A 9709-nucleotide genomic window follows, 5' to 3' on the forward strand; every position below is an offset into this window, starting at 1 on the left:
CCCTCCTTCACTGACACCAATTCGGCCGAGATAAACCTCTTGCGCCCTTCCTGGACTTTTTCAGACCTGTCCTTCCCTAGCGGTTCGCTTAACAGCTCGATACAGCCATTCAAAATCGCTGTTTTTCCTTTTCCCATCTCCTTCTTTGGGGCAAAGCACCTGGACGCAAAGTGTTCGGCTTTCCCACAATTATAACAGACAACCCCAGGAGACTTCCTACCAGACTGCTGCCGGTCTACGTTATCCTTTTCACTAGTCCCCGGCTTACTTTCTGACTTTTCCGGCGGACTCTCCCCGCCGTCCTGACTACCCTTCTGGTAGCCTTTACTCGGGGCAAACTTCATTTTATGCGTCAACGCATACTCATCCGCTAACTTAGCAGTTGCGGCTAACGTGGCTGCCTCTTTCTCATCGAGGTAGGGTCTCATACCCTCAGGGACACAACCTTTAAACTGCTCAATCAGGATCAGCTGCAGCAGTCTGTCATAATCCCCCTCTACCCCCTTCGAGGCGCACCAACGCTCACAATATGTCTGCATCTCACGGGCAAACTCCAAATACGTGCGGTCCCACTGCTTCCTCGCATTCCGGAACCTCTGCCGGTATGCCTCCGGGACCAACTCATAAATCCTGAGGATGGCCTCTTTCATCACCTCATACCTCTGGGCATCTTCCGCGGACAAAGCGGAGTAAGCTTCTTGGGCTTTCCCTTTCAGTACACTCTGAAGTAACACAGCCAACTTATCCCTTGGCCATTCCTGACTTATAGCCACTTTTTCGAAGTGGAGAAAGTACCGATCCACGTCGGTATCGTCAAATGGGGGAACCAGCCTAACCTCCTGGGTCGCCCGGAACCCTCCACCTTGGTTCGGCACGAGCCCCTGCTCGGCCCTTATCTTTAACTTCTCCAGCTCAAATTCCCTTTCCCTCTGTTTCCCTCTCTCTTCTCGCTCCCATTGCCTCTCTTTCTCCTCTCTCTCCAACTGTCTTTCTCTCTCTTGCCTTTCTACCTGCTTCTCTTTGTGTTCTAACTGTCGTACCCGGAACTCGTGCTCGAGTCTCAGTTTTTCAAGCTGTACCTGTACCGCGTCTCCAGCAGGTTTTTCAATAGACACCACCCCCAGCTCACCTTGGGGAAACACACCTTTAGATACATAGTGCTCTACAATAGCTCTGTGTATCTCCTCTCTCCTCATTGTCGACTTCACCTTAGCAAGATTCAACCGTTTGGCCACAGCTATCAATTCCGATTTCCTGGCATCCTCTAATGCCTCCAAGGTCGGCGCCTTTATAAATTCCTCAGCCTCCATTTCTGCTGTTTGTCTTTTCTTTCTTTCGGGAATTTTAACCCAATCAATTTACTCCGTCCCAAATTTAGCGTTCAAAATCGCGGACGAGAACCCCACTTATGTTACGTACCCCGTAACTGGGTTGCCAAACCAGCAGAAATGGATCACTCAGTTGGAGTCTGGAGTACTAGAACTAAGAAAGTTTTATTAAAGAAACAAGCAACACAGTAATCGAAAGGATAATAAATGCAACAGTTCAGCAATGATAAACACACATGTGCACAGAATTAAGATAACAGCATCAATCAAGCTCTATCGTTGTCTAGGGATAAATGACCAATTTCAAAGTGACACAAAGTTCAGTCCAATTTAGTTCAGTTCGCAGTAATCGTTGCCATGGCAATGGACAACGTGGGGGGGAGAGAGAGAGAGAGAGAACGGGAACGACTGATCATTCAGACACGGCTTCACTCACAGACCGGCGATATGGCTCACAAGCAGCTTTTGGGCAGGTCCTTGGTGATGTCACCTGAGGTCACCGACTGTGACCCCTCCTCCAGATGCGGTCGATCCTCTGCAGTGAACCCGGCACCCAAGCAAGGGCGGACACACACCGGGTTCCCGCTGATCGTACCTTTCCACCCTGTGCGTTGTCCGGTACTTCCCACCGACTCGTGAGAGGCGCACCGCTTCCAGGGTCTCGTTACCTCGGGTGTCGTGTGTGTCCTGCCTTAGCGAACCTGTCCCTTTTTATCCCCCTGCTGGGGTATCGCCTGTCCATCAATTCAAACAGTTCAGGGTTCAAAGGGGGGAGCCGTTCCAGACAGCTCTCTCTCCCCCGTCCCTTCATTACACATCTCCAGACGCTGCTCCATTGTTCCTTATCTCTCCTTCCCCTGAGGGCAGGTGGCAGACCAACCGCTGATGTCACTGATGCTAACCCAGGCCAGCAAACATCTTAATTTTATGTGTATTCTCGTCATAGCACACTTTGGTCTGCTTTATGTTAGCTGGAAGCTGTGAGAATTGATCTGTTGGGAATGGAGGAAAAAGAACAGGAAAGCAAAATATTTTACTATTTTGTTAGCTTCCTGGTGGCAGTGCTGGGGATCAGTCACATGTTGTTCTGGCACTGAGCACTGTTTGTTGTGAGGAAATGTAAATTGGGAAGATAATTTGCCTGTGATATTCTGGGATTGCAGTTAACAAATGGAAGCTTGTTCTGCTTTTCATTGAGCATAGAAAGTTATTTTATATCTGCACACCTTTACTAAAGTACTTCATCACCTATGAGATGTGAGTAACGTTGGTGAAAGTGATTTGATGCAGCATACTGCTGCACACCTGCACACCTGCACAATGTGCAAATTGCCACTGTATTCCCGTCTTTGCTCAGAGGGGACTAGGCAAAGTGATCACCAGCATTATAGGACGTTAACAGAAAATTTAATACAAAAACATAGAAAAACCTACAGCACCATACAGGCCCTTCGGCCCACAAAGCTGTGCCGAACAAGTCCTTACCTTAGAAATTACCTAGGGTTACCCACAGTCTTCTATTTTTCTGAGCTCCATATACATTTCCAGGAGTCTCTTAGAAGACCCTATCATATCCACCTCCACCACTGTTGCTGGCAGCCCATTCCACACACTCACCACTCTCTGCATATAAAAAAAAATCTCTGTACCTCCTTCCAAGCACCTTAAAACGGTGCCTTCTCATGCTAGCCATTTCAGCCCCGGGAAAAAGCCTTTGGCTATCCACACAATCATTGCCCCTCATCATCTTATACACCTCTATCAGGTCACATCTCATCCTCCGTCGCTCCAAGGAGAAAAGGCCGAGTTCACTCAACCTATTCTCATAAGGCACGCTCCCCAATCCAGTCAACATCCTCGTAAATCTCCTCGGCACCCTTTCTATGGTTTCCACATCCTTCCTGTAGTGAGGCGACCAGAACTAAGCTCAATACTCCAAATGGAGTCTGATCAGGGTCCTATATAGCTGCAACATTACCTCTCGGCTCCTAAACTCAATCCTATGACTGATGAAGGCCAATACACCATATGCCTTCTTAATCACAGAGTCAACCTACACAGCAGCTTTGAGTGTCCTATGGACTCAGACCCCAAGATCCCTCTGATCCTCCACACTGCCAAGAGTCTTACCATTAATACCATATTCTGCCATTATATTTGATCTATCAAAATGAACCACTTCACACTTCTCTGGGTTGTACTCCATCTGCCACTTTTCAGCCCATTCTGTCGATGTCCCACTGTAACCTCTGACAGCCCTGTACACTATCCACAACATCCTCAACCTTTGTGTCATCAGCAAATTTACTAACCCATCCCTCCACTTCCTCATCCAGGTCATTTATAAAAATCATGAAGAGTAGGGGTCCAGAACAGATCCCTGAGGCACACCACTGGTCACCGACCTCCATGCAGAATATGACCTGGCTCCAACCACTCTTTGCCTTCTGTAGGCAAGCCAGTCCTGGATCCACAAAGCAATGTCTCCTTGGATCCCATGCCTCCTTACTTTCTCAATAAGCCTTGCATGGGGTACCTTATCAAATGCCTTGCTGAAATCCATATACACTACATCTACTGCTCTACCTTCCTCAATGTGTTTAGTCACATCCTCAAAAAATTCGATCAGGCTTGTAAGGCACGACCTGCCTTTGACAAAGCCATGCTGACTATTTCTAATCATATTATGCCTCTCCAAATGTTCATAAATCCTGCCTCTCAGTATCTTCTCCATCAACTTACCAACCACTGAAGTAAGACTCACTGGTCTATAATTTCCTGGGCTATCTCTACTCCCTTTCTTGAATAAGGGAACAACATCCACAACCCTCCAGTCCTTCAGAACCTCTCCCATCTCCATTGATGATGCCAAGATCATCGCCAGAGGCTCAGCAATCTCCTCCCTCGCCTCCACAGTAGCCTGGGGTACATCTTGTCCGGTCACAGAGACTTATCCAACTTGATGCTTTCCAAAAGCTCCAGCACATCCTTTTCCTTAATATCTACATGGTCAAGCTTTTCAGTGCACTGCAAGTCATCTCTACAGTCGCCAAGATCCTTTTCTGTAGTGAATACTGAAGCAAAGTATTCATTAAGTACATCTGCTTTCTCCTCCGGTTCCATACACACTTTTCCACTGTCACATTATTATGTATCTTTGTTTCATGTTTAACAGATTTCCTCTAACTGAAGATATTTGGTTTTAAGTTTGCAGAATGGTGCCTTGATTATGGGAAACATGGCTGTCGGACACCGGACTCTCCTTTCTCCCTGTTTGAAGGTAACAAGGGATTAGAATCTCTTTCTATCTAGAATTTGCTTTTCCTGTTTTGTTCAGCCCTTTCTCCATCATCTTATAATTTTTCTTCATAACTGCAAGTAATAAATTCAGATTCCAGTATGGAAGTTTTTCCTTGGGTCAGAGTTTCACTCGGAGCAGAACCCTGTTATTTTGTATGTGTCTATGAGATCACTCCTTACTCTTCCTTTTTGTTTCCTTAGAGAAGTTACACACAGCTTGTGGTAATCTGCCCTTAGACCTGTCAGTTCCTTATCTCAGGAACCATTCTCTTAAATTTGTTTGGACCCTCTGTAATGTCCTTCCAATAATGCAGAGAACTGAATTGTACACTGTTCTAGTTTAAGGTTCCATATAACTTCCTTGTTTGAAGAAGCTCAAGGAAAAGAGGTAAACATTCAGCTTCTGACCTTTTAGAGGAAACAGTAGGGATCATTATGCCCAAATTGCCATGTCACCTTGATTGATTTGTGAATGCATACCGACAATCTCACTGCTTTTGCAATCTGTCTGGAAACAATAGCTAAGTGCGACAGGCATTGCAAGGTAGATAGCAAAGGCAGTGAGGAGTTCACATGCAGATAGCATTTTGCTTATGATTAACTGACTGATGATATGGAACGGCATGACATCTAAAACTTTGACAAACCTCACAGTGGAGAGCGTCAGGTTACATCATGGCCTGGTATGGAAACATCAATGTCCAAGAACAGAAAATCTACAAAAAGTGCTGGACACAGCCCAATCCATCACAGGCAAAACTTTCCCCACCACTGAGAATATCTAGAAAGAGCACTGCCACAAGAAAGCAGCATCCATCAACAAGGACCCCCATCATCCAGGCTATGCTCTCTTCTCACTAGTACTATTGGACAGGAAGTACAGGAGCCTTGGGTCCCACACCACTAGGTTCAGCAACAGTTATTACCCTTCAAACATCAGGCTCTTGAACCAGTGTGAATAAGATGTTGACCATTCATCAATAGAATTAGGTTAGGAAACTAATGATGCAACTCATAATTAATCAAAGCTCAGACTTTATTGTCTCTGCACAAACAACAACAATGTTGACCCAGGGCTGACAACTTAAAACATGAATTTTGCTATTGCTCTACCAATACTCACTCAGTCCACTATCCCAATTTTCCACACCAAAATAAGGGATCTCCGATGGCCAGACGATTGACCCCGTCTTCTCCCAGCCCCTGGCATAGGGGTTCTTCCTCGCAATGGTGATTCTCTAGGAAAAGTTATCACTGATTTTTGCTTTTATATTGTACTTGCTTTTATATTCATTCCTTATCAATACAAACATTGCCTTTCAGTGTCATTAGCTGTATGTCACTTGATTGACCTTTAATAGCTGTGTATTGGATCTGATCCAGAAATGGCAACTGGTCATTCATGGCTCTTTGTTCTCTTCAGTAACCAGTTTGAATCACCCCAGGCAGGCACAGACCCCAATATTCACAAACCTGCATGTTATATTGTATCAAAGAACACCTCACAAATAACTTCTTATTTGGAAATTACCTTTAGTCTAGCAGATTACCCAAAGCAACATTGTGTATACTTTAAAACACTAAAAGCCAGGCAACTTTATCTCACAAAATGGAGGATGTAAAATAGTTCCACAAAATGGCCACCTCCATCTCTAAGCACATGGCAGGAACAAAGACAATTGATTTGTCTGCTTCCACTGTCCTTGACTATATTCGAGTTCGACATTTTCTTCCATATTTTAAATCTGCTGTGGTCAGTACTTCATTCACCACAACCTATGGATTCACTTTTAAGGACCCTACAACTCATGTTCTTAGAATTTTTTATTTACTAATTTTTTTATTTGCACAGTGGCTGTTTGCCTCTCTTCCCTTTGTGTGTTGTTTTTCATTGCATTTCCCTTTTCTACTGTGAGTGCCTGCAAGAAAATGAATTTCATGGTAGTATGCTGTACCTTGACATGTATGTACTTTGATAGTAGATTACTTTGAGCTTGAATCATATCTCTGATATGAAATTAAAGTAATTATCTGAAGCAAATTCATTGATGTTCAGATGAACAAAAGTTACTGTAATTGTGCTTTATTTGGGAGTGAATGGATCAAGGGATGGTTACATTTGGAGGGATGGACTGGCTGCTGAGCGCTGCCTCTGATGATGCCAGTGCTTGGCAACTCATTAGAAGCTATCGTGCAGGTCTACTCACTACTTCTATCAGAATTGTTCCACTTTTCAAAATCTAAATTCTATGGCACTGTTATTCTACATTCTGTTATTGTTTTCCCTTGTACAATCTCAATGCAGTATTGTAATTAAATAATCTGTATGGATGATATGCAACACAATTTTTCACATTACATGGGGCAATAATAAACCAAGTTATCACTACCATATCAGTGAAACGGTAGATCAGTGGCAATTTTTTTACAATGAAGATTAAGTAAGATAGTTCTCACATGGCAAGAAGAACAGGAATGTATGGTTTACCTTCATCCACTCAAGGTAACATAGACACTGTGCCAGCTTTCTGGTGCCAACATATAATGATTACTTTGTACCATTCACTAACTATGTGCAATTAATGAGAACCTGTGCTAAAGCAGTGGCAATAGCGGTGATTTTCGAAATGTGATCTTGGCCTGCTTCTTTTCCTTACAAAGGAAAAGATAATATCTCTTGCAACACACATAAAAGTTGCTGGTGAATGCAGCAGGCCAGGCAGCATCTTTTGGAAGAGGTACAGTTGGTGTTTCGGGCCGAGACCCTTCGTCAGGACTAGCTGAAAGAAGAGATAGTAAGAGATTTGAAAGTGGGAGGGGGAGATCCGAAATGATAGGGGAAGACAGGAGAGGGAGGGATAGAGCCAAGAGCTGGACAGGTGATAGGCAAAAGGGATATGAGAGGATCATGGGACAGGAGGCCCAGGGAGAAAGAAAAAGTGGAGGGGGGGAGCCCAGAGGATGGGCAAGGGATATAGTGAGAGGGACAGAGGGAGAAAAAGGAGAGAGAGAAAGAGAATGTGTGTATATAAATAAATAAATAACGGATGGGGGAGGTGGGGCATTAGCGGAAGTTTGAGAAGAATGCAGATTTAGGATGTTTAATCTGCAGTCACCTCACCCAACCCAGGAATTAAGCTGATGAAATCTTCACTGTATCCTTTTATCACAAGTATAGCTTTCCTTGGGTAGCCTGACCAGACCTGTACAGCTGTATTCCAGGAGCACACTCACCAGGACTGTATGTAATTGGAGTGAGACAGGTCTGCTTTTGTTCTCAGATCTTCTTGTAGTACAGCACAGGAACAGGCCCTTCAGCCCACAGTGCTAAGTGGAACTGATTAAACTAGTAATTAAAGGCTTAACTAAACTAATTCCTTCTGCCTTCTAGAAGTCAACATACATTTGCCTTTCTGTTAGTTTGCCCTATCTTTATGTTCTGTTTAGTGTCAAGGTTAAGAGAAAGCATGGAGTTAAATGGCAGCAATGCATTTTAAAAGGAATTGAGAAATTAATGTCTTTTACAAGTAATTTTGATATATCCATGTCTTGGGTGTAACAAAAACGATGCAGTTTATTTTTCTGATTATCAATTGCTAAACAGAACTAATCATTTTGTTAATTTAATTTAAGGAATAGCAGGAACTATTTACTTCCTTGCTGACATGCTGCAGCCCACAAAGGCGAAGTTCCCTGCATTTGAAGTATAAATCAGACATGGTATGAATATAAGCTACTGGATGTGATACAATCTTCCCTTTTGCATGTTGCATATTTCTGTTTTGGATGTGGAACATACTGCCAATGGAGAGATTCACTTAACCCATTAGTAGTGCTCCTCTGCTAACTCTAATGTCTTAAGAGGAATGTAGCGAAATATTTCTCTTTCTGTACTGCGGTGTCTGCTAGCCACAGATGCCATGAGTTCTCAAAGCTTTGAGTGACTTTGAGTAGCCATATTATAACAGTTCTGACAATGCTGCACATTAAATCAGTTTAAAACCTTTGTTTGGTGTGTTTATCCGAAACATAATGACAAATTAGAACAGCGGTGTGTACAATTTTGTTTCGTATATTTAAGTATTTTTGCCATCATTTATTATAGCTTTATAATCTTTGAAGATCAGTTCCTCAATAAGGCAAGTGATTGTATGAAGTATGACAGTTGTTGATTGTTGAAAACCAAGACACATGAACGTACATTTCAAAAATGATACCTATACAAGATGTGGAAAATGTAATAAAAAAAAACACGTCACTCAATTACCAACATAAAATACATTATTTTGTGATTGTAGCAATCTTAAAACTGGTATTGAGAACTGGCCAGTGAGGAAAAACTATTGTTAACATGTGCTATTTTTGTATTGATTGCTCTGGTTTAGTCTGTTGTTTGCATAATAAGTATATTGCATTCTATAAATATATTGTTTAACTTTGATTCAACATTGCTGATGTTAAGTTTTAAATCTCTGGCATGATGTGGGAAGTATATAGTACCATATTTACTGAAAACTGAGTAACTGCAGGATATGGATATCCTTTCTACTCTACATTATGTGCTAAGTTGATTTTATCTCAAAATGTATGACTTAATTGAGGGAAAGCAACTTGCCAATAGAAGCAAATTAAAATTTCTTCAAATACATTGGTTGTATATTCTGCTTCCTTTTACTATCTTACAGGCCTGAACCATTCTAGGGACCAGTGTTAAGTCTTCAGTGATAGTGGGGAGAAGTCTTATCTCCAACTCTTCTAGAAGTCAGCTATCCAAGCTGTCGGAATTTTGACATGTTTTTAAATTATTTTACCATTCAGAAGTATTTAAAGCTATTATAAATAAACAATTGATATTTAATATCAAGCAAAAACTTACAAATAATTAGAAACATTAAGTTTTTATTTGTGATCTCTTTATCTTGGATTCAGATTCAAGGTTGTTTAATGTCACTTTCAGTAACACAAGTGTAAAGGAGAATGAAATAATTGTTAGTACGGATCTAGTGCAGCACAAAAAAAACACAATTAAGATAACACAATAAAAATGCAATAAATATAAGCTAGCTTAGATATCTTATATG

General features: G+C 42.3%; 1 protein-coding gene across 1 annotated transcript in view; it reads left to right on the forward strand.

Annotated features, from left to right (window-relative positions):
* lancl1 (LanC antibiotic synthetase component C-like 1 (bacterial)) overlaps positions 1 to 9284 on the forward strand; it is a 104257-nt gene extending 94973 nt beyond the window's left edge. The window contains exons 8-9 of the mRNA XM_063051501.1: positions 4536 to 4608; positions 8262 to 9284. Coding sequence (XP_062907571.1) covers positions 4536 to 4608; positions 8262 to 8338 — 150 coding nt within the window. The 3' untranslated portion in view covers positions 8339 to 9284. The remainder of the gene's footprint in view (positions 1 to 4535; positions 4609 to 8261) is intronic.
* The last annotated feature ends 425 nt before the right edge of the window (positions 9285 to 9709 follow it).

This window comes from Mobula hypostoma, chromosome 6 (genome assembly GCF_963921235.1).
Source record: "Mobula hypostoma chromosome 6, sMobHyp1.1, whole genome shotgun sequence".
Lineage (NCBI taxonomy): Eukaryota > Metazoa > Chordata > Chondrichthyes > Myliobatiformes > Myliobatidae > Mobula > Mobula hypostoma.